Source organism: Micromys minutus, assembly GCF_963924665.1.
Source record: "Micromys minutus genome assembly, chromosome: 9".
Lineage (NCBI taxonomy): Eukaryota > Metazoa > Chordata > Mammalia > Rodentia > Muridae > Micromys > Micromys minutus.
This window is the reverse complement of record NC_137978.1, coordinates 41,475,626-41,501,312: the sequence shown is the minus strand read 5'-3', so window position 1 is coordinate 41,501,312 and position 25,687 is coordinate 41,475,626. Positions and strand designations below refer to the sequence as shown.

The following is a 25,687-nucleotide window of genomic DNA, read 5'->3' as shown; positions in this document are numbered from 1 at the left end:
AAAGACGTCTGAGAGGATAACAGATTTGGAAGCTGTCAGATATTCTTCAGAATCATGGGAGAGACAGATTTGGAAGCTGTCAAATGTTCTTTAGAATCAAGGGAGTGAGCCGTAGTCTGGGGAAGTGAGGGAGGGGCTGCAAAGCAAATGACTACTGTCCATGGTCCTTGCTGTTGAGTTGCTCTCCTGCTTTCCAAGGCCCGCGAAACGTGAGAACACAAGGGCATACTGAGACCTGTCCTCTCCGGAGGCTCCACGAGAGGGTTCCAGACTCCAGGGTGAACAGGGGCTAAGCTGAAATTTGTAAGGCTGTGCTCGGTCTCTCTGGGCGCTTCAGCTGAGCAGAGCCGGAAGTGTTGAGCTGCAGTGCTAAGCTCCAACCACCAGATGGAGCCTCAGCATCTTTTGCGAGATTTCCCTTCAGCGCAAAACATTTGCAGACAGGAACTGAGGAATGTGGCTATCAACAAAGGAGGACAAAAAAGGTTTCGTGTTGTTTGTTTGTTTGTTTTGAAGAGGAGAAAATGTGAGCCTTGGAGGAGAATAAGCCAAGAATGTCAGCTAAGAGTCCATGTGTACTTGATCATGCGCGCCTCTGCACAATAAATGTCCCGTGTACATGTCTGATCAGTGTATCTGCCTGTTGTGCACCCTGTTTTCCCAGGGGTATCTCTCTTCCTTCCCCATGCCTCCATCCAGGTGCATGTATCTCAAAGAACAGGCCATAAGAAACCATCACCTGCATGCTTTACAATGTGAAGAACCCTTGTCCGTGAAACAGAAGGGCCTAGTCTGAAAGCCTGGTATTCCACAGCTCTACTGATCTCCAAAGAAGAAGTAGATCATAGAGCACATGTCCCCCCCCCCAGAAGAAATAAGAAAAATTTCTCATTTGTCCAATGAATGCCTCAAATAATAAGTCAAGTTCACATAAAAGCCATTCCAGGGCTGGAAAGATGGCTCAGCGGTTAAGAGCACTGACTGATCTTCCAGAGGTCCTGAGTTCAAATCTCAGCTACCACACGGTGGCTCACAACCATTTGTAATGAGATCTGATGCCCTCTTCTGGTGTGTCTGAGGACAGCTACAGTGTACTTATATATAGAATATAATAAATAAATCTTAAAAAAAAAAGAAGAAGAAGAAAAAGAACCCGTCCAAAGAGTCTCCTAATAGACTTGGAAAATTGTAATTATCTTTTCCGTTACTTATTTATTATTTAATAGGTATTTGTTGGCTGTCTGACACACAACAAGCAAAGGACTAGATACACTTTTGACTTTTAGGCTTTTTCTTTAAAGATTCACTTATTGTTTTATTTGTGGGAGTAGTCTGCCAGCATGTATGTCTGTGCGGCACAGTGCCCGCGGGGGCCAGAAGAGAGCGTCAGACCCCAGAGAGATTCACCAGAACTGGAGTTACAGATAGATATCTGTAACTGCCATGTGGGTGCTGGGAATGGAACCTGGGTCCTCTGGAAGAGCAGCCGGCGCTCTTAGCCTCTGAGCCATTTTTCCAGCTCCCTTCCCTCTCCCGCCACCTCTTTAGACTTCTTGTGAAGTGACTCACAGAGTGGGAAAGGAAATATGACCAGGAGTCCTGGAGTGCTGGCTAGTCAGCTTCATTCCTGGAGTGGGCCGTGGCCACGGATCCCGGAAGTACTTGGGTAGGGAGGGAGGGGGAATGGTCCAGGTAAAGGATGTAAACAAAGGAGTCAGAAATGGGTCACAAGTACAAGAAACCCAGGTTTCTTGTTGGAGGTTTGTTGCCAGGACCTACGCAGCACAACCCAGATCACATTAGGAATTATTAAAACAGGTTACTAGACTCAACTGTAGAGGTGCTGACTCGGGGTCTGAGGTAGAGTCCAGGAACTGTCATTTGCAACAAGTTCCCAATGTCATTGTGATGACTGGACTAGGTCTATGAAAAAGGGAGTAAGGAAGCTTAAGGCTCTGAGAAGAGCCGTGTGTTTTCTGAGGTAACTGCTCCGTCTCTTCCATGCTGGGTGCTTATGGACTGTACTTAGAAACACTCAGGCGTTGGTGTAGTGTTTCGTACCTGTGATCCTCACACTTCTGAAGCCCATGCAGAAAGTTCATGAGTTCTAGGCTAGCTTGAGCTACATACACCCTGTGTCATAAGCAAAAACAAACAAACTAACTAACAAAAACAAAGAAAATTGTCAAGGTTTAAAGTTGAAGTATCTTTCATGGTGCTGCAGGATTCTGGAGGATAAGCAGGGGGGGATTGGGATAGTGGAAGAGATATGAGTTCAGCTTTTATTTGCAAACTCTAAAAAGCCGCAGGAGATGTCCTAAGGGGTTGGCTTTCAACCTTTCTGATACTGTGACCATTTAGTATACCTCTTCATGTCATGATGACCCCCCCAACCATAAAATTATTCTCATCACTACTTAAATAACTAATTTTGCTACTGTTATGAATTGTAATGCAAATATTTGTGTCTGTGAATGGTTTTTGGGCAACCCCTGTGAAAGGGTCATTTGATGCCCATAAAGGGGTCGCGACCCACAGGTTGAGAACAGCTGTCCTCTGGGATTGTCCATTTGGTATCTATGTGTATGGTTTTGGATTTCTAATCAGATTGACAGACTAGAAAGGACAGATGTGGGGGTAACAGGGAGACAAATGGTTATTAGACTTGGGAGGGGAATGAACTTGCTTCTGAAGAATGTAAACAGGGGGCTGATGAGACGGTTTAGCAGGTAGAGGTACCTGATACCAAACCTGGTGACCTGAATTCAATCCCCAGAACCCACATTGTGAAAAGAGAGAATCAAGTCCTTCAGGTTGTCCTCTGACCTACATACACACACACACACACACACACACACACACACACACACACACACTTTAAAAAATGATGTAGACAGGAAAAGATAGAGGACCCAGGTTCAATTCCCAACTCCCACATGGCAGCTCACAACTGTCTGTAACTCCAGTTCCAGGGAACCTAACACCCTGATACATGCAGGTAAAATGCTAAAGGACATAAAAATAAAATTTTGGGGGAAAAAGATTGGAAATGATGAGAGGAGGTGAAAAGGCAGTGAAAACATGATCAGAGTAAGAGGAGCTGGTGGCAAGAGAGAGGGAAGCCAGTGAGGCAGAGACAGAGCTTATCCCAAACCTGTTAGAAGAGCAGAGGGGTCCTCAAGCTGGGTCTAGTCAGCATCCTCATTGTAGTTTCTGGACTTTCCCCACAGGAGTCCACCAACTCGTGAGCTATGCACTGACATATATCTCTGAGATTCATTTCAGATGTCTCATGACTTGAGGTCAAGGGTAGAGGACGAGGGAAGTCCGTACTGACATGGATAACAAACGCAAAGTCACACTAGATCTTAGATCTGTCCTGAGGAGGAAGGCTGCACTGCTGCCCCGTCTGCCTCCCCTGCTGTCCTAGCTGCTGGTTCTGGCCTCCGGGAAGCTCTTAGTGATGAATCCTCAGATGCTAGCAAGGCTTCATCCTCTCCTCATGGTCCCGCTCCTCCGTTCCCACCCTGTGTGTCAGGCTGAAAGAAATCCAGCCTGAGTTTTGTTCTAGCCGTGTGCATTCTGAGATGCCATCTAGAACATAGGTTAGTGTTCTCATCTCTCAATGGTGTTACTTTTACCGTCTCCGACATCTCTTCACTAGGAAGGAAGAAAGCAAGAGAGAAAGAGAGAGAAAGAAAAAAAAAACAGAAGAAAACAGCGGTTCCTCTCTACCCTCCCTTGCTTTTTGTTGCAGAAACGGAGCTTGGAGAGGAAGCCAGACTTACCTAGAACCACAGAGCCACTCAGGAGTGAGACTAAATTCTAAACGCTGAGTCCAAGGCAGAAAGGAACAACAATCCTGAGTACAGAGAAAGGCTGGAGAAGGCCACCCCAACACTGCCACCGAACTAGTAAGTCACCCTACCTCTCTGTATTCCTCACTTGAAAATGAGGGTGACAAAGGAATTGGTGAGCCAGAAAACTCGATAGTCATGGTGTGTGGTGAGTGGGCACTGGGACTATTCCTAAAGCTCCCCATTTTCAACACGAAAAAGAAAACTTGCTGCTTTTGACACTCTCACTTTGTCACTAGGCTCTCTCTCTCACTTGCCTTTCTTTAATCCCCATCTCTGCGTCTTAGGACAGAAGGGTTTGCTTTGGGGAGAAAAGAAGAAGGATCCGTGGTAGTGATTAGGGCATGCTTGACAGAGGGAGAGAGACAGCGCCTCCCACGGTGACACATGAATACTTAGATTGTGCATAAGGGTGACAGTGCACCCCTTCCAGCTGGTGTCAGCTGCACACCAATCATTTCTGTGTCACAGGTTAGTCACAGCCAGCCCCAGGCTCCTGTGACTTCAGAAATATTCTGTCCTCTTCTTAAGTGCAAATTGTGCCACACTCCCACTTTCTCTCATGTCTTCAACATCCAAGAATCCCGGCTTGGCACTGAGGGCTCTCTCTCTCTCTCTCTCTCTCTCTCTCTCTCTCTCTCTCTCTCTCTCTCTCTCACATACACACACACACACACACACACACACGCATGCTGACACTAGTGTGCACAGGAGCTGATGGGCTTGAGTTTACCACTCACTGGTGTCTTCCACATTCACCGCTGGGTGGTCAGAGAAAAAGACCGTCTAACAGGGAAGAAAGCTGATACCAGAAATGAGGAATGCTTTGCTCAAACTCAAAGGCAAACGCGTGCATTTGTTTAAGCATTCATTTAAAAAAGATTTAGAAGGGAGTGGCGAGATCTTTTATTGGGTTAATTCACTGGCCACCAAGCCTCAGGACCTGAGTTCGAACCTCGAGGTCCCACCGGATGGAAGAAAGAAAATAACTGACTCCTGCAAGTTGTCTTCTGACCTGCACACTAGCATCTGGCACACACGTGCCCCCCCCTCCTCCACTAAATAAATTAATATAATAACCAAATGTAAATAGAAAACGCACAGACCCGAGCGAACACAGACCCTTGGGTTGCATTCCAGCCATTTTGATCGCAGCTGCAAGCGTGGAGGCCAGAAGGACCTCACATCAGCCGGCTCGAATTCATTCACTCCTCACCCCACCGGTTCCCACCAGAGCCACGCCTCCCTTTCGACAGCCAAGGGAAAAGGCTTGAGATAGGCCATAGCTTGTCTCTTTAATGCGCGCCCCCAGAGGCCCGGCGCGCCCCCGCCACTATAACTAGAGTGCATGGAGCGGGCTGAGCTCAGAGGGCGGGCGCTGGGCACCCGTTGCCCGACTTTTTTCAAGGGCCATCGGCTCAGTCCAGCCCATCTCTATGGACGTCACCCGCTGAGGACCCCACACCCTCTGGACTCCCCGCAGACGTACCCCCAGCTGCCACGCGGTGATCCCCGCGGGCTGTGAGGGCTTCCGGCTCGAGTTCTTTCCTGGCCGTCGGACGAGGGCTGTGTCTCCGCCACGCCTCACGCCCCACACTACCCGCCCCATGTTGGTGCACACATACTCCGCCATGGTGAGTAGTCTCGGGTCCCGGGCACACTGGGCAGAGGGTATCGAGGAGCCTGGCTGCTGGACCCTCCAAACCTCCTGCCCCCTGCGCCAACGAAATCGCGAAGGTAGGGGACCGCAGGGCCTCTTGGCAGCCGAGGAAGTGGTGCTGGAGACCCCTGGTCGGTCTCCAGTCTGGGGCCGCTGTGCCCGCGGGGCACTCGCCGGTGGACAGCTGCAGGACACCGGCGAGCTGGAGGGGACCTCGAGGGCTGGTGTCTTTTCGGCCGCTCGGGGGGGGGGTCACCTAACGCACGCCTCCCCTTCTGCAGGAGCGCCCCGACGGGCTGGGCGCAGCGGCTGGCGGGACCCGCCTGTCGTCTCTGCCCCAGGCGGCCTACGGGCCCGCGCCGCCACTGTGTCACACTCCCGCCGCCTCTGCCACCGCGGACTTTCAGCCTCCCTACTTCCCGCCGCCCTACCCGCAGGCGCCGCTGCCCTACGGCCAGGGCCCCGACGCCGCCGCCGCCTTTCCGCACCTGGCCGCGGACCCCTACGGTGGTCTAGCGCCCCTGGCGCAGCCGCAGCCCCCGCAGGCCGCCTGGGCCGCACCCCGCGCGGCCGCCCGCGCCCACGACGAGCCGCCCGGCTTGCTGGCGCCACCCGCCCGCGCTCTGGGTCTCGACCCCCGCCGAGACTACGCCGCCGCGGTGCCGCGGCTCCTGCACAGCCTGGCCGACGGCGCGCACGGCCTGGCCGATGCTCCCCTCGGTCTTCCCGGGCTGGCGGCGCCGCCTGGTCTGGAGGAACTGCAGGTAAGCCCAAGAGTGAGCCACCGTGGATCGGGATGGGCAGCGATTTAGCTTCGTGGCTGGAAGCAAAAAAAAAAAAAAAGTAGCAAAACCAGGAGCTCCCAGGCGCAGCTTTCTATCTCTGCCTCTGACAGGGAGTTCTGGGTTAGATGCTGTCTAGCCAAAAGGTGGCCTCGATCTGAGTGTTTACCGTGTCTGAGTGGCAGCAACCCTCGTGGAATCACTTCTTTCTCTCTCCATTGTGCGGTTGAGTCACAGTGGGTATCCATTCCCAGTCCCAGTCCGCTGGGGCAACCTGGGCAGGGGTTAAGAGAGGCTCAGGAGTTGTCTGTCTAAGGCAAGGTGATCATCCAGACTGGGCTGCAGCTTGGCCGCAGATGGTGTGGGGCCCAGGCGATTCCTGGTCACGCCTGTCCCCCGTAGCCGCCTCAGGCAGCCGATGGTGCACGTAGGGCGGAGCAGACATGGACTAGTGGCAGCCGGGCGAGTAGGTCCATGCCGGCCCTCACTGCCATCCTCTGCTATTTGCAGGCGATAGATGACCCTGGAATGAGCCTCCTGGACCAATCCGTGATCAAGAAAGGTAAGGAATGGTGTGCAACTTCCAGGGCAGAGCCAGGCGTGATGTTGAAGGCCCTGGGTGCTCAGACCCACTTTCTTTCTCTCTGGCTGTTGTTTCCTGTGCGTCACCAGGCTGAGTGGCCACGGAACATCCTTCCTCGTCCAGGAGAGGGGCAGTGTCGCTGGCTGAATGATTTTGCTCAGGAGTTTGCCGCCTGGGGTGGGGGCTCCCACTAGGCTCCAACTGCTTGGCCTCCTTTCTCGGAAGGAAGGGCGTTCTTGTGGATCTGGAGTCGGTTTGCAGAACGAGTTAAACCACTTCCCTGTTTCCTAAGAAATGGGAAGAGGAGCGTTGTTGCTACAGATTTTGTCCAATGGTTTCCACTTTATTGGGCTTTAACATTTTGGAGCCCGGCAGGTGCTTTCTGCTCCTTTCTTTCCTGCAGAACCTGGGGGGAGGGGGGAAGGGCTTCCATCTCCCTTCCCCTCCCAGGGCAGAGGATTTTCTTTCTGTGGGGAAGCTTCCTCAAGCATTTAGGATTAGAAGAAATGACTAGCTTGTGACGGGCTGTGTGCTCCTGGTCAGGTCTACTGCTTCTTAGAGTGTCTGTGTCTCTGAGCTCAGGGTCCTGTGCAGGCTAAATGTTCCTCTTCTAGGCAGCAATGTTTCTTGGTGTGTGTTTTTGCTGCTGTGACTGTATTTCTGATTTTTATCTGTGCGTGCTAGGATATAGTTTCTGTTTTGGGGGTTCTCTGTATACCTAACATGTGTCCTGGAATTTGTTGTTTGGTATTTGAGGTGTTCTAAGAATGTGAGGGCCTCTTGTTGGTGGTTTGCTGTGGTTGTTGTTTTTGTTTGCCTCCGTATTTGTCTTTTGAATTAGTAAAAAGGCAGGAGTGGGAGACACCCCGTGAGTAGAGTTTTGGGCCTGAAGACCAAGTTCTGACCATGCCTAGGAAAGGTAAGACAGAGGAAAATTAGACGGAAAGAGAGACCCAGACCTTGGGCAAGCTTCTTAGATTTGGGGTGGGTGCCCAAAGGAATTCAGAGGCGCACGGGAGCCTGCGGTGCCCAAGGGCAGGCGCACCTCCCGCAGGATTTGGCTGGAGCTGTTTTTCAAACAAGTGAATTCAAGCCCAGGCTGTTTGCCCTGCCTAGGTTCTCAGAGGAGGCTTGTGGTGGGAGTGGAGCTCACACAAGGGGTTGGACTTCCAGGAACTAGAGCTAGGTATGGTGTTCAGGAGATTAGAGAACAGCCTCCCAGAACTTCCTGAGGGGTGCCTCCAGGAATCTGGGACTGTCACCAGAAGCTGGGAGTACAGGGAAGAGGCTCACGACACAATGCCCACATCACCAGCGTTTTGTTATCTGCACTTTGTTGGTTTCCTGGACAGTTCTTGTTTTGACCCAGTAGAAGGGAAAGTAGGATCTGGGGTTTACAATAACCTGCCATTGGATTCTTTGCAAGTCCCCTGGATCCTGGCTCCTGCTAAGGCTTAACCCAGGTTCATTGACTCCCTAGAGACCCAAGTTCTGCATTTTAGGAAGGCACTCAGGTATCCCAAGGTAGAAGAATCTACTGTTGGTCTGAGTGCTTTAGGTCTTGGGAGTTCCTTGTAGGTTCCTGGGGTCTGCCGGGCTGCACACTGGAGTGAGCTGAAGCATCCACAGAAACTGAAATCAGTCTGATGTGGGAAGGGAGGGAACAGAGCCCGGGGCGACCTGTGGAAAGAACCTGGATCCACAGCAAGCACGGAGGGTCTCTGCTGCCCAGTGTGCCTCTAAAAGAGAAAAGGGGGCCAATGCCCTGGGGCAGCGGGCTCCCAGGACCCCATCCCAAGAGGAGCAGCTTTGCGAGGCAGGCAGCGCTACAACTAGACCATCTTCCCCCGGGGAGCCTCGCAACACGCACTTTTCTTGTTTGTTCGGTTTTTGTTTTTATTTTTGTCCTACACGGTGACCGTCAACGCCGGGTGGGTGGCCATAGGTGACAGGTTAGCACTGCTGTTGGTCCTCAGGCCCTTTCAATGTTATCGGGAAGTTTTTGAAGACTTCGGACACTTTTTTTTTTTTTTTTTGGTGTGTGTGCCTGTGTGTGTGTGTGTGTGTGTGTGTGTGTGTGGTGAGCGACCGCCCATCGTCCAAACCCTGCCTTCGAGAAAGTAACTCGGTCTTGGAGCCCCGAAGTGTCCTGGCGTGAAGGGACCTTGCACGGCTAGGACTTGGGGTCCAGCGCATGAAACCCTTGCAGCTTCCGGTCCCCCGCCCTCCTCCTGGGGATGTGGGGAAGCCTCAGGTGTCCATCTCACCAGTGTTTCGTGGCACCAGAACCTGAACAGTCTCACAACCCAGATCTGCACATCTCCGCGGACAACAGGCGCTTGTCCAGGACGGGAGGAGGTAGGGACGTCCCGCCGCGCCACCCCACGCCCCCATAGGACTTCTAAGTCAGCGCATTGCAGCCACCTTGTGAGTTGGGGGTGGTCAGATTACCCTGAAGAAACCTGAGGGCAAATGAGTAGCACTCCATTTTCTGGGCCCAGCTGTCACCTTTAGTTTTAACAACCCATCGCAGACAGGCAGAGAGCAGGGGGGACTTGAGAAATGGCGTTGCTCTGTGTCTGTGCAGGGCGTTTTAGGAGCTCACAGCAGAGGCAGTCAGCCGCCGGGGTTAGAGGCTTCCTGAAGGACAGGCATTTGAAGGTGTTCAGTGCGTGTCTGATCTGTGAGTGCTGGGTTTTGAATTCTGAGCACGCTGGGGACAGTGACTCCATCACACTAAGCACAGCTGCTACAAACGCCTTACTCTGGGGGGGGGGGGGACAGGCGGGTGGGGACATTGTGGATTTTAGAAATGGGATGGTGTGGAGATTAGGCTGGGTTTAGATTAGAGATGAGAGGGAGGGGAGTGGTTTGGGTATGAGACTGGAGAGGCATCGCTCTTTTCTTCCACAATACAGAGGCTGGTAGCTGGAGTGGGCAGGCGGGCGATCTGGATCTCAAGGGGTCTCCAGAATAAAGATGGAATTAAACAGACATCTTTCCCTCTGCTCCCTTTAGCTCTAGGGAAAGGTTCAGAAGTGAGGCTAGGGGTTGGATTAGTCACTCCAGGGCTTGAGAGAAAGGGAAGGGTGTGTGGGGGGGAGCATTTGCCTCTGTAACAGGGTGTTAAAAACAAAAAAACCCTAGTGATAAAGACAAGTAGAATATTTTAATTTTTTGATAATTTCACACATGTATATAATGAGTTTTGGGCATTTTCATCTCCACTGTTGCCCTTCCTTGTCCTACTCCTGATGAAACCTTTCTCACCAACACACTCTGCTCTTATGTTCATGTCTTTTTTTTTTTCTCCTTGGTGACCCACTGAGTTCATTATAGTTGCCTATATGAGCATAGGTGTGGTGTGTTATCAACTTACCATTGGCTGTACCTCTGCCCTGGCAACAATTAATTACCCTAGTCCTTGGGGGTGGGTTATTCCCTCACGAACACCTCCTCTACAAGAAGTAATTTTGAAAAAATTTTTTTTTACATTTTTATTCATTTCTACACATAGATGGGTGTGGAGGTCAAGGGACAACTTATAAGAGGAGAGTTTCTCCTTCCACCTTTATGTGGCTTCCGGGGATCAAATCTAGGTGCTAGGCTGGCCAGCAAGCACCTGCTGAGCCATCTCCCTGGCCCCATAAGTAGGATCTTAACGTGTTACTTTAAGATTGGGACTAACGGAAACAAATCCACAAGGAGCTGTTTGATTTTTATGTAAAATCAGGATCTAGTCCAGCATGCCCACAGTTCTTCATTTGCTTGCTAGGACTTTCACACTGTAAGGCAACTGAAAGAACCATGGCCCATATAGAAATCATTTTAAATTTACCTGAGGATAGGAGGAACCATGGAGTATATGAGGACCTAAGGGGTGCACCATCACTGTCCAGCTTGATTTAATGGTTTTAATTAACTAGTTAGTTAGTTAGTTAATTTAGGAGGTCAGAGGACAACTGACTTATGGGAGTTAGGGGATCAACCCTGGCTCACCAGGAGCAGTGGCAGGCACCCTTCCTGCAGGTTTCTAACAAATGTATAGAGTTGTATAATTGCTACCACAACCCATTTGGGACATCTGTCACCGCTTGAGAAACACCTTCGTTCCAGTCTGTAGTTAATCTCCATTCCTGCTTCAAGCCTTACAAAATGCCTGATCTGCTTTTGTCCCCACACATTTGCAAATCTGGGACCTGTCCTATAGGTTCCTCTTGGCAAATGCTTCCAGGGTTTGTCTCTACTGTAACATGTTTTTATTGGGTTTGGGTTTTTATTTCTGAGCAGTATTGTGCTGTTGCTCTGCGTGGCTTCCATTTTAAGCATCTTAGGTTAACCATCTGGAGAGATGGTCCAGTGGTTAAAACCTCTCGCAGAGGTCCGGAGTTTGATTCTCCACAGCCATTCATAATTCCAGTTCTAAGAGGATCCAAAGTCCTCTTCAGGCTCTCTCAGGTACCACACATGTATATGGTGCACATACTTTCATGAAGCCAAAGTATCTGTACACAAAAGAGGTTAAGATAGCTGGGTATAGTGGCTTGAATCCCAGCACTTAGGGAGCAGAGCCTGTGGATCTCTGTAAGTTTGAGGCCAACCTGGTCTACATAGTGAGTTCCAGGATAACCAGGGCTACATAGTGAGACCCTGTCTAAGAAAAACCCAAAACAAACAACAAACCAAGAAGCTAAAATAATTAAACCTTCTTTTTTAGACTGAATTATCTCTGTGTGTGAATGTTTTTCTTGCACCCGTGTGCACCACATGCAAGCCTGGAGCCGTAGAGGTCATAAGAAGGTATAGCTAGGAAGGGTCCTCTGGAGTTAGAGAAATGGATGGTTATAAGCCACCATCTTGGGAGTCAAACGCCAGCCCTTGGTAAGAATACCAAGTGTTCTAAATCTTGGGGTTCCTCTCTAGCCCCGGAATGTTGGGTGAGTGTGTGTGTGTGTGTGTGTGTGTGTGTGGTGTGTGCATGGGCACACACAGCATGGGCGCACTGTTAGAGGACAGTTTCCTGGAATTGCAAATTCCTTTAATGATGTTGGCACTGGGTCATTATGCTTGGTGGCAAGTGCCTCTTACCCACTGAGCCTCCTCTCCAGCCCCTGGCCCATTTATGTTTGCTGTTAAGAAACTTCCAGTATGTGCAGTGTGACTTAAGGAATCTTAGGGAGGATGGAAGGGAGAATAGAGAGAAGGGAAGAAAAGGAATGCTCAGCCATTTCCTGCAGTTGTTGGACAATTTTACATTTCTATGGTCATGTGTGGGTGCTCACGGGTGCTCAGGTCCGCCACGCCTTCCACTTCAGATTGTCTGTCATAACCACCTAGTGCTTCAGACAGCTCTGACTTGTGTTTTTCCAGTGACGAGTGGCGGTGAGTCTTTTTTCATGTGTTTATTGACCAGTTACCTTTAAAAGATTTATTTATTTAATGTACACAAGTACACTGTAGCTGTCTTCAGATGCACCAGATCCCATTACAGATGGTTGTGAGCCATCATGTGGTTTCTGGGATTTGAACTCAGGACCTCTGGAAAAGCAGTCAGTGCTCTTAACAGTTGAACCATCTCTCCAGCCTCAGGCTTTTGGTTCCTTTAAAAAAAAAATTATTTATTTATTTATTATATATTATATATAAGTACACTGTAGCTGTCTTCAGACACACCAGAAGAGGGCATCAGATCCCATTACAGATGGTTGTGAGCCACCATGTGGTTGCAGGGAATTGAACTCAGGTCTTGGAAGAGCAGTCAGTACTCTTAACTGCTGAACCATCTCTCTAGCCTCAGGCTTCTGATTCTTTAAAGATTTATTTTATATGTATGTATATGTGCATATCTACACACAGATGCAGGCTACCCTGAAGCCAATATGATTCCCCAATGGAGTGAGCTGAATGATAGGGTGTTGGGAATTAAATTCTGGCTTTCTGGAAGTGCAATATGTTCTCTTTTTTTAAAAGTTACTTTTATTTTTTGTGCATTAATGTTTTGTCTACATGTATGAGGGTGTCGGGTCCCCTAGAACTGGAGTTACAGACAGTGTGAGCTGCCATGTGGGTGCTGGGACTTGAACTCAGATCCTTTAGAAGAGCAGCTGGTGCTCTTCAACACTGAACCACCTCTCAGCTGCCAATGTGTTCTCTTAACTGCCGAGCCATCTCTCCAGTCCTGGGGCCCTAGGGGTTTCTTTTGTTTGTGACAGGGTTTCTCTGTGTAGTTCTGGCTGTCCTAGAACTTGCTTTGCAGACCAGGCTAGGTTCAAACTCGCAGAAATCCACCTGCCTCTGGCTTCCCAGTGCTGGAATTAAAGGTGTGCACCACCACTACCTGACTTTGTTTTAAATTCTTTTTAATGTGCATAAATGTTTTGTCTGCATATAGTTCTGTGCACCCCATGTCTGCAGTGCCCACAGAGGCCAGAAGAAAGCTTTAGGATCCCTTGGAACTAGAGTTACAGATGGTTGGGAGCTACCGTAAGGGTGCTGAGAATTGAACCCTGGGTCCTCTGGAAATGCAGCCAGCGCTATTCACATGGACCCTTCTCTCCAGTCTCAAGCCCCCGGTTTTCTGACAGGATTTCTGCTATGTTGCTCAGGCTGACTTGAATTTGCTATCAAACTGCCTCTCTTTCCAGGTGCTGAGATGACAGTCATGTGCCCACCACGACTGGCCATCTTTTTATTTTCTTAACTCGCGGTGCAAAAGTTTCGAGTTTCCATGATTAAGTTATCACTGGTTGCTCTTATGTGCTATATTTTTGGTATGTTGTAACTGGGAATCCTTTGCCCACCTAAAGGTCTTGACATTGTTTTATTCTGTATTTTCTTCTAGGAGGAATTGTAACTTTCGAATGTTTTCTAGAGGATTATTGTAATCCCAACATTCAGTAATCAGACGGAGTCTACTCCTTAGATAGGGAGGGGAGATTTGGATAGACATAGTGTGTCTGACAGGTTGAGTAATGAGGAATCCTTGTATTTTTGCAGAGCTGTGTGTCTCTGAGAAACATGTGAATGGCTTCTGCATGCATGCCTCAGGAACACCAGGGTCAGAGCACTTTGGCTTCAGGAGTCATTGTGCTGGGGTCTGCCCTGTGGGTACCGGAGGCAAAGAGCAAGCCATGTTCCCATCTTGCCCTTGTTGCTGAGCCTACACTAAGGGCATATTGACATTTAGTTTGTTTTGTTTCATTTGAGGTATGGTCTCACTATGTAGCCCAGGCTGGCCTTGAACTCAGAGATCAGCCTGCTTCTGTGTTGGGATTAAAGGCCTGTGCCACTATGTCTAGCAGGGCATGCTGTTCTTAAGCACAGTTAGTTTTGCAATGCATGCTAAGTATTCTACAAAGCCTTGGTCTTTTTCCCACCTTGCAGGGCCTGCCCTTAGAGGTATCTAGCTTTTATAACAGCTGTGTGGAAGCATTGTGTCTTTCCTGACATCTCCCTATGTCCAGAAGCCAGATAATACCTTTGGGAGTCAGGTCTACATATCAAGTTACAGACCACCTGGGGGGGTATAGTGAGACCCTGTCTTAGATAAATAGGTAGGTAGATTGGTAGGTAGGTAGGTAGGTAGGTAGGTAGGTAGGTAGGTAGGTACATAGATAGATAGATAGATAGATAGATAGATAGATAGATAGATAGATAGATAATCAGGAGTCAAGGAGATGGCTCAGCAAGCAAAGGTGGCTGCTGCTAAACCTGCTGTCTTGAGTTGGATCCCTAGGAAGAAGAGAACCAGTTCCTGAAATTTGTCCTCTGACCTTCACACACATGCTGTAACACACACATGTTATGTGCACACTCACAATAAACAAAGATGTAAAACGCCAGCCAGGCCTTGTGGCCTAGGAGATCGAGTAACTTAGAAAGACCTTTTTCTAAATAAATAAACAATAAACAAGCAAATAAATAAATTGGAAAATGGGAATATAGGTTAGTGGCAAAGCATTTGTTTAGCATTTGTGAGGGCCTGGGTTAGCTCTTCAAGACTGAGGGGAAAAAAAAAAGACACCTGGTATCCTCCTCCTCCCGGTGTTGAATTCCAATGCCTTTGCCCTGGGCACACTCATTCCATATTTGCTGATGGCAACCTGTGCCAAGGCCCTGCCCCCACAGACTCCTAGCTGGTAGGAAGACATCTGTGGAAACAGACAAGAACATGGAGAGCTGTAAGGATGGGGACAGGTATGCAAGGGGCTGGGGTGGACGGGGGGGGGGGGGCAGGAGACCCTACGCACAGGATGGGTAATGACCGCAGGCTCTGGGCAGGTGCCTGCTCCAGGGGGAGGGCTTTTCAGACTCCACATCTCTTGTAAGTGTTATGTCATTTGTCACTTGTCTGGGTAACTTATGTACTCATCTTTTCAAGGCTGAGCCAACTACTATGGTGGCCCACTAGCCACAAAATGTATATAGAGCTATGGGTATTTAAAAGGTGACTGGCCCGAGAGGGAAATGAATGGCTGTAGGTATACACTGCACATTAGAGTTTGAAGACTAAGTACAAAGAAAGCACGTGACATGTCTCATTTTAACTAATCTTTAAAATATTGATTACATGGTCTAGAGAGATGGCTCAGTGGTTAAGAGTACTGACTGCTCTTCCATAAAAAAAAAATATTGATTACACATTGAAATTACTATAGCTTTGATTTGTATAAATAAAATACTAAGCTCTTTTAAAAAAGATTTATTTATTTTATGTATATGAATACACTGTAGCTGCCTTCAGACTCAACAGAAGAGGGCATCAGATCCCATTACAGATGGTTGTGAGCCACCATATAATTGCTGGGATTTGAACTCAGGTCCTCTAGGAGAGCTCTGAACCACTGAACCATCCCTCCAGCCCCATTAAGCCCTTATATACTATTTACTATATTGAAATTAATATATTTTATTTATTTGTTTGTTTAGTTAGAGACAGGGTCTCACTCTGTCACTGGCTGACCTAGAACTCAGAGAGATCCACTTTCTTGCCTTTGTCTCTCGAATGCTGGGATTGAAGGTATGTGCCAACACACCTGGCTCTTACTTTCTTCCTTTTGAAGATTTATTTTTATGTGTATGAGAGCTTATCTGCCTGTCAGTACATGCATCACACGAGTGCGCTGAGGCCAGAAAAGGACATTGGATCCCACTGAACTGGAGCTACACAGATGGCTGTGAGCCACCATGTGGGTGCTGGAAAATGAACCCAGGACCTCTGCAAGAGCAGTCAGGGCTGTTACCCACTGAGCCGTCTCTCTACCCTTTCATTATTTTGTTGTTGTTTGTTTGTTTGTGAGACAGGGTTTTCTTGTATAGCCCTGGCTGTCCTGGAACTCACTTTGTAGACCAGGCTGGCCCCGAACTCAGAGATCTGCCTCCTCTGCCTCCCAAGAGTTGGGATTAAAAGTGTGTGCCTCCATGGTCCTGCTCATTACTTCTTAATGCTCTGCCCTAAGTTATGTTTCTATGAGTCAGTATTTAGTCTAGATCCTAAAAGACAATGATAGCCAAGCAAGATCCAGAAAAGGATGCGGGAGCCAAGACATGAAGGATGAAGAAAGGGGCAAGGGCCTTGGCACAGGTGGCTATCAAAGAGTGTGGAATGAGTGCCCGAGGCAAGGGCATTGGAACTCAGACAGGATTAGGAATGTGACCTTTGGGAGCAGTGGCCAGAGTCTATGACCCACTTCTGCTTAGTAGATGATGTCATCCTGACCTCTGAACTTTCAGTTTCTTCCTTTTAACCTTGGGGTATGGGGAACAGTGCTGCTCCACAGAGCTGCCCATGAGGAGCTGCAGGGTGTGATTGGCACTGTTGACAGAGAGCGTCATATCAGTTGTGCGCTAGGTTTGACTCTCAGGGTTTGACCAGGCACTGCTGGTTTGCCAGGCTATGGAGTGATCCGTGTTTCAGAAAGACTTCTTTAGAGCTGGGGACCAGAAAGAGGGCTGCACAGACGTTCAGGCAAAGACTAAGGTGTACGTGAGAGAGGGGCCTGTTTCTCAGGCAGGTTAAGAATGCAAACCACAGAACAAAGTCCTGCGTGGGATGTGGGAGGCAAGAAGAGGCCAGGAGTTTTAGAGCGGTTTCTGGCTGAGTGGCCCAGGTGGAAAAAGACTGGGACTGTGCCCCCCTGAACCTTGGGATCGGGTTCTTTTAGTCTCTGCTATCTTGAGGCCTAGAAGTTCTTGATATAGGGGTGATGGGAAAGTGCTTTCTGAACACTGGGGAGGCTGAGGTTTGAGACCCTGGTCCTGGGTTTGCTACTAGATCAATCAACCAGCTACATGATTGTAGGCACACCGCTTCACCTGCCTGGGCTTCAGTCTGTGGGAACAAGGATCGCCCCATCATGGGCTGTCCTGTTGGCTCGAGGGGTGAGGTAGAATCTGTGTGTATGAAGCCATGAGTTCTCAGTACATCCAGACTCCCCACTGATGTCCACACCCACCACACACAGGCCTTCTCTACCAAGGCCTCCTTGATTGAGGGAACCAAGAGATGTTAAAGCAGCATGTGCCTGGCCCCTCTTCCCTCTGCAATCAAGAAGATGGAAACACGGCATGAAGAACTTCCTTTCTGAGCCTACACAGAAATGTTAGGAGTTATGGGGTATATGGGTCATTTCCTGTCTTCTGGACTGGGCACAAGGGGGAAGTCAGGCTGGAGGCCCAACAGGGCTCTAACCTCCGGTTTCCAGCATGTGGGACTCCAAAACCCCAGGATGGGAGGGTGAGATTCATCGTGGAGAAGGGGCCGTGGGAATCTGGGTGATTTCCCAGAGTCTGCCACAGTGACCCAAGAACCCTGCCTTCTTCTCTGATGGTGTCAACACCGGGATCAAGGGAATTTGGGGACAATAGCCAGGCAGCTGTGGGTTCAGGGTTATGCCCATCAATTTACTTGGGCATGTCACTTCCACAACACTGTGCCTCAGTTTCTCCTTTTCTAAAGCAGGGATAATAGAACCCTTCCTCTGGCAAGTGTTGGAATCATTCAACAACATACACAGCCGATGATTCATCCTACACCACAGCTGATTGATGGCTGTCCTGTGGTTGCTGGCTCAACGCACCCCTCTTCCCTTGCTTCTGCTCCACAGTGCCCATTCCTTCCAAAGCCAGCAGTCTCTCCACCCTCTCACTGTCCAAAGACAGCCTGGTTGGCGGCATCAGCAACCCCAGTGAGGTCTTCTGCTCCGTGCCTGGCCGGTTGTCCTTACTCAGCTCAACGTCCAAGTACAAGGTGACCGTGGGGGAGGTGCAGCGGCGACTCTCACCTCCTGAGTGCCTCAACGCTTCCCTTTTGGGGGGTGTCCTCCGAAGGTAGGAAGGCCAGCCCATAACTATACGCAGCACCCCAGCTAATCTCTTTAGCCACTTCATTCTCACAGCGTTAAAGAAATGGTCAGCTTCACTGCTGGCCCAAACACCATCTCCGCCTCAGGTTCTGATAGAGCAGTGCCTGGGGGCTCAAGATTGTACGTGGTCTGGGGGCAGGCCCAGGGGCAAAGAAAGAAATGCGGGTAGAAAGAAGAAGGCCTACTCACTCTAAGCGGGGTGGGCAGGGCTGGTTCTGGGAAGGGTGGACCTTCCCTTTTTTCTTTCTCCACAGCAGCACAGGCCTAATTGGTGTGAGTCTGGAGTGAGCGGCATGTGTTTATTTCTGCATGTTTTTGTGGATGGGAAGGGAATCTGCTTCAGGGATAAGATGTAATGATCTAAGGACTGCATGCATATGTGTGTTAGGGGATGACAAAGTGTGTGTTCCCATACGGTGGGGTTCTGCAGTAGTTGGGAATGTGTGGCCTACAGTGGTTCCTCTCCATGTATGTGCAATTGCATGCGGATCTGTAGTTTGTTTTCTTTTTTCTTCTCTCATACATGTTTTTTTTTTCTATACATCTACTTGTTTTCATGTATGTGCCTCTGTTTCAGGGGGGCGCATTTGTGCAGCTAGAGGGCATATCTTCTTACTTTTGGTCTTTGAACATCTGGTAGGGACCCATGTTGAAGCCCTAGGGTTCTGTATAAATCTCTGGGACCCTGGTTTTATGTGCACATGTGTCTCTGTATGTTTCTTGGTGTCCATGTCTGTGTGTCTCTAATGTTATATGTGTGTCTCCATACTTTTGGAGACACTAAAGGTGGGCTGATCAGTGTATATGTGACTTTGTAGACAGTTGTGTGTCTCTGTACACAGCTTTATGTGTCCCCCCGGCAAATGTGCTGAAGTGGGGAAGAAGGATGTTCAGAGGCTCCCCTGTCCTGCCTCCCCTGGGCTGCCCCTGCTCTTGAGAGGACTGGAGAGGGATGAGGGCTGCAGTGGGGTGCTGCTCCTTACCCCAATTCTGACTGCACAAGAATGAGGTCAGGGAAAGGTTGGGGTTTGCTCAGAGACCCCACCCAAACAAGGCCAAACCCAAGCCTTAGGAGGGGCAAGCGACAGGGAGCAAGGAGGGCCTTTTGGAGTTACTTGGCCCATAGGCTTTGTCTTCATAGTTGTGTCTCTGTCTGTGTACGTTAAGGGCCAAGTCCAAGAATGGGGGCCGTTGTCTGCGGGAACGGCTGGAGAAGATTGGGCTCAACCTGCCAGCTGGCCGTCGGAAGGCAGCCAACGTGACTCTGCTGACCTCACTGGTGGAGGGTGAGCAAGGCTTGGATATACATACACATATGAAGGGACACGTCATCTGGCGACTTCTTACTGTAGGAGGATATTTTAGTTATGGCTGTGAGCATTGCTATATCTAGGCATGTGTTCTGTGGGCTATGTATGTTGAAGTATGTGCCCGTGAGATACACAGACTGTTGCCACCTATGAGAATTTTACCACTCATGGGTTCAAAATAGTTGAGAGAGTTGTACCTGTGTTGAGAAAATGCAGGCATCTTTTGGTCATCATTACCCACAATGCAGGTAGCCATTTTCATGGCATCTATATAGCATTAGGTATTGTAAGCCAACAAGAGGTAATTAGTGATATACAGGGGGATGCATGTAGGCTTACGTGCAAAAACGATGCTATTTTATGTAATGGATTTTGGCACCTGCATACTTGGTTATTTGTGAGAAATTTTGAAACTACATTTTTTTTATGTGCCTGTACATATATGTGGACATATAGCAGAACTACTTCTGAGGGGTGTGTGAGTGTGTGTGTGTGTGTGTGTGTGTGTGTGTGTAGGGCCACTGGCCAGTATTTGGACATGGTGAGTAGGTAAGGGGGCATATCCCTCTTGCCTGGAGGCTGGTGACTCTAGAATCTGGCTCTGGGATACACGTTAGTCCTAGCTCTATCTTAGAGCTGAGAGTGATGGAAATGAAGTTGAAACTGAGAAGAGAAACCAGACAGAGCATCTCCAGAAACAGGATGTTCCTTAGCCCAGGAGAGAAGGAGTTCAAGGCTAGGTTCTGGTCTCAGAGGTAAACCTAGTAAGATCTCCTCTTTCCCCAGGAGAAGCTGTGCACCTGGCTCGGGACTTTGGTTATGTTTGTGAGACTGAGTTTCCAGCCAAAGCAGCTGCTGAGTACCTAGGCCGACAGCATGCTGACCCTGGGGAACTGCACAGCCGCAAGAGCATGCTGCTGGCTGCCAAGTGAGTAAGGGCACCGTGCATGGCAAACATGGGTGCAAGGCAAAGCAACACACATCAGACACGGGTACATCAGGCACGGCTTCCAAGCACACACACACACACACACGTTCATACAGTGCATGTGGTACCACGTATAGCAGCAGATTCCTTGTTTAAGTTCACATGGAACAGTTGTACATGCCATCCAAGCATATGTGAGTAGATATTTTGTTGTTGTTATTATTATTATTGTCTGTTTGTTCCAGACAGAGTTTCTCTGTATAACTTCTCTTGGCTGTTCTGGACCTACCTCACTTTGTAGATCAGGCTGGCCTTGAACTCACAGGGATCCATCTGCCTCTGCCTCTCAAGTGTTGGGATTAAAGGTGTGCGCCACTATGCCCGGCAGGGCGTGCTGTTCTCAAGCAGTTAGTTTTGCAATGCATGCTAAGTATTCTACAAAGCCTGACTTATGAGTAGATAGCTTTTAAAAAAGATTTATTTATTCTTTTATGTAGCTGTCTTCAGACACACCAGAAGAGGGCATCAGATCCCATTACAGATGGTTGTGAGCCACCATGTGGTTGCTGGGAATTGAACTCAGGACCTCTGGAAGAGCAGCCAGTGCTCTTAACCACTGAGCCATCTCTCCAGCCCCAGTGCGCATACATTTTTAAAGCATCATCCATAGGCTTACAGATGTGTGGGTGTTCCATTCCCCTACATGATAGGTCTAGGGTGGTCATATCCTAGATTCTGGCATGGGTCCAAGGCTCCCCAACAAGGGCTATTCTATTTGTGACCTTCTCAAGACCTCAGGGTATTCCTGACCCTGCTGCAGGTCCCACTGTCACCCCTCTCACTACAGACTGCATGCTGACACTTCTTATCTCACCCCCGAGCCCTCACCTGGACCCTTTGCTCTCTGTCAACTTACAGACTGTCCATGGCTCCCGATGCCATTACATTACCATCCCATCAGGTTCTCCAAAGGAGACTCAGAGCCTGCTTAGCAAACCGGCATCACTAAATTGTACTATTAGTCCACTTGGGTAGCTATAATAAAATACGCTAAGCTGGGTAACAGCTCATTTCCCACAGCCCTAGAGGTGTTCAAGATCAACGCAGCTTCTGTGTCTGGTGAGGCCTGCTTTCTTACCTACAGACAGCATTTTGATGCTGCTGTGTTCTCCACATGGTAAAAGGAGCAGAGCAGGCTGGCCTTCTTTATAAAGGTACCAGCAGCATGTATAACAGTGGTTCTCAGCCTATGAATCTGACCCCTGTGGAGGCACACATCAGATATCCAACATATCAGGTATCTACATCACAATTCATCACTGTAGCAAGATTACAGTTATGAAGTAACAATGGGATAACTTTATGGTCAAGGGTCAACCACAACATGAGGTTGTGTACTAACGGGTCACAGCATTAGGAAGGTTGAGAACCACTGATCTATAGGGTTCTATCCCAAGACCCAGTCATCTCCCAAAGACTATCCTCATATCTCAGGAGAGGTTTTAATATCTAAATTGTGGGATGCTACTGGTTAGATGTTAGAGGTCTCATGGGGGGGGGCAGAGGGGTGGGAACAAAGGGATGGAAGAGGTCACAAAGTCTGAGGACCGTTATTTGTAGGCTCAAGTCTTAAGTCAATCTTCTGAGGATCTGAACCACTCAAATGTCCTGGCCAACTGATCTTTATGGGTGTGGCCTTCAAATCACAAAAATTCAATAGAGTCCTGGAAAGCTTCTTCCTGTGGCTAGAGGAGTCTGTCCAAATGGAGCCCACTTCATTCATGAATATAAATCAGCTCTTGCATCAAGTGCTTTTGGGACCTGAGTTTGTCTAAGACTCATGGCCAGGTACCAATATGAGTGATGAGGGTTCCTCTTACCTGAATCTCAAAGGATAGACAGCCACGGGCTGGACCTGGTGGTGAGACATCACCTTAGTCACTCTGACAGGTCACCTATTCTGTCTGAAACCTTATAATGAGGATAATGGTACAGATTTGAGGGACGATATGAAATGGCATATACCATGTATGTGATGTTGATCTAGGCGTCAATACCGGATGCTATTTTAACTAGGTACGGCAGATTCTGGGCTGTTCTCAGACCTTCACAGACAAGTGTTCACAGCACTGTGTTTGGGGACCAAGAAGGGATCACAGAAAGCTTAATAGGTCGTTGAGTTGCATTCCATACACAGGACAGCCCAGGGAGAGAAATTGGGGTATTAGCATGTGCTGTTTACAGGTATGCAGCAATGAGCCGCTAAGTTCCCATTTTTGCAAAATGGTATGATTGTTCCTGTAGGCAGTTTGGAAGGTCAAACCATATAGATAATGTAAGGACTCCAGCTAATTGCTGGGGAAAGTGACACACACCTTTAATTTTAGCATTTTGTAGGCAGAGGCATGTAGATTTCTGTCAGTTTGAAGTCTACATAGAGTTTTAGGACAACCAGGGCTACGTAGAATCAAAAAGTAGGCCCTCCTCTGAGCTTAGAACCTTGTTCTCTAACATGTGACTGTTCTCTTTCCCCGCCAGGCAGATCTGTAAGGAGTTTGCAGATTTGATGGCTCAGGATCGCTCCCCACTGGGCAACAGCCGCCCGGCACTCATCCTGGAGCCCGGGGTGCAGAGCTGTCTGACACATTTTAGTCTCATCACTCATGGCTTTGGAGGGCCCGCCATCTGTGCTGCTCTCACGGCCTTCCAGAACTACCTGCTAGAGTCACTCAAAGGACTGGACAAGATGTTTTTGAGCAGTGCAGGCAGCGGGCATGGAGAGACCAAGGCTTCAGAGAAGGATGCCAAGCATCGGAAGTGACTCCCAGTGCCCGAGACAGGGCCTTGGCTCCTGGGGGTGACCCTGAAAGGACTAAAATGTGGGATTCTATTCAGGCCAGAGAGAAAGAACATTTCTCCAGAAGCCCAGAGTGGGACCTAGTTGGGTAAAAGAAGGCCTTTCTGTGATTTCTGGTAAGGACTCATACGCGAAACTGGCATGGAAAAGTCTGTCTCATGGGACAGAGCCCTTCCCACAGAGACGCCTGAGCAGCCATGGGTGCCCTGAGGCTGATAACAAATCCGAGGTGCTACTGAAGAACTAGTGACCTTCACTTCAGTTTCCTAGACTCAGAACCCCAAAGGAGGTTCCAGTGGGCTCTCAGGATCCTTCCGGCTCTTGGAGACAAGAGGTTGGAGAGGGCCCCGAGGAACAAGATGGTACAGCACAAACCACAGAACTTGAACTCAGGCTGCGCACCACAGTCCTGTTGCTGCCTGTCCTATTTATTTATGTACGGCTTAATTAAATTTGAAAATTAAAAAAGTCCAGAACAAGTTATTTATCCTAATGATTTGGGGATTCATTTTACTGACTCCTGCTCATGCACCTGGGCAAAGATTTGTTCACAAAGGGCAATGAGTACGCTGAGAAGGAAAGGTATGTTAGACAGTAGGTCCTTCTGAGTGTGGGTACTGATGTTAGGAGCCTGCATCAGTATGGCCGTGTGTGTGTGTGTGTGTGTGTGTGTGTGTACACATCGTATTTGCTGTGCCTGTCTGTCTGGTCAGTGCAGTGCTGTAGTCTGAGCCATGTGATACAGGTGACTGTATGTATGTCTGAACTGGGTAAATGCTAACTGAGCTCTCATCCTCAAGGCTTTCCCTCTCCAGACATCTTTCCTGATAGTCTTTCCCTCCATGTAATCACCCACTAGACTGTACCTAGCACACATTCTAGGAGTCACTCTACAAACAAAAATCCTTTCTTTTGCAGGTAAACTTTGTTTTGTTTTCCAAGACAGAGCTTCTCTGTGTAGCCCTGGCTGTCCTGGAATTCACTCTGTAGACCAGGCTGGCCCCAACTCAGAGATCCTGCTTTTGCCTTCCCAGTGCTGGGATCAAAGGCAGGTATCACCACCATCTGGCTGGTTAAAAACGTTTTTGAAAGACGTTATTTCCTCACTCCCAACTCTATTTCTCCCACCAGTCTGTTTATTTATCAATGGTCATGTCAAAGCTAAAGATTTTTTTTTTTTTTTTTTTTTTTTTGGATTTGATGTGACTAACCAAAAATACGGGGGTGGGGACGGGAGAGAAGCCCAGAGGGCCAGGAGAATGAATGGAAATATGCAGCAGGGGGGTGGGGTGGGGAACCTCTAGAAAGGCTCAGAGACCTGGGATGTGAGAGGCTCCCAGGACTCCATGGAGATGTCCTTAGCCACAATGCCCAACAGTGGAGAGACAGAACCTGAAGAGACCACCTCCAGTATATAGACAGCCCCCTGCCCCCCACGTGGAAGAATGGGGTCACCAACTTACCTTCGATTTTTTTGACTCAAAACTGTTCCTGTCTAGAATAAATGCAGGAACAAACAGAGCAGAGATAGAAGGAAAGGCCAACCAGTGACCAGCCCAACTTGGGATTCATCCCAAGGGCAGGCACCAATACCTATTAGTAATACTATTACTGATGTTATGTTGTCCTTGCAGACAGGAGTCTAACATGGCTGTCCTTTGAGAGGCTCTACCAGCAGCTGACTGAGACAGATGCAGACACCCACAGCTAAGCACTGGACTGAGTTAGGGGAAGGATTGAAGGTGCTGAGGGGTTTTGCAATCCCATAGGAAGGCCAACAGTGTCAATAACCCAGACCCCTGGGAGCTCTCAGAGACTGAGCCACCAACCAGAGTATACACAGGCTGGTCGGAAGCCCCCAGCACATATGTAGCAGAGGACTACTTTGGCCTCAGTGGGAGAGGATGTGCCTAATTCTGTAGAGACTCGATGCCCCAGGGAAAGAAGGTGTGTGTGGGTGTGTGTGAGGGGGTAAGTTGGGGAGCACCCTCGCAGAGGCAAAGGGTGGGGGGATGGGTGAAGAACTCTTGGAGGTGGACCAGAAGAGGGGCAACATTTGGAATGTAAATAAAAGAATTTAAAAAACCTTGTTTGGGGACAGGTTTTCACAGTTCAGGCTGGCCTCTACTCGAGCTGCAGATGTGCCACCGGCTGCACTTGCTCTCTTCTGTAGTAGTGTGTGGTTCCCAGCTTTTCCTCGTTTCATCTCACTGGCCAGGTCCCATTTGGTCTCCTTTGCCTGATCTTTTCCCACTTGACCTCTAAATCTTGGTTCTTGGGGGCCAATGTTTCCCTAGAAGGCTTCGCTGCACTGGGGACTTTCTGTGCCATATATATGCTGTCTCTG

At 49.0% G+C, this 25,687-nt stretch overlaps 1 protein-coding gene across 1 annotated transcript; it reads left to right on the top strand.

Annotated features, from left to right (window-relative positions):
• Nucleotides 1-5,464: 5,464 nt before the first annotated feature.
• Nucleotides 5,465-23,304, top strand: TFAP2E (transcription factor AP-2 epsilon; the record flags this gene model as incomplete). Its single annotated transcript, XM_080920983.1, has 7 exons — nt 5,465-5,491; nt 5,799-6,281; nt 6,810-6,861; nt 17,988-18,210; nt 19,413-19,531; nt 20,342-20,483; nt 23,022-23,304. 7 exons carry the CDS (start codon nt 5,465-5,467, stop codon nt 23,302-23,304), a joined length of 1,329 nt encoding a protein of 442 aa, XP_080777109.1.
• Nucleotides 23,305-25,687: the final 2,383 nt, after the last annotated feature.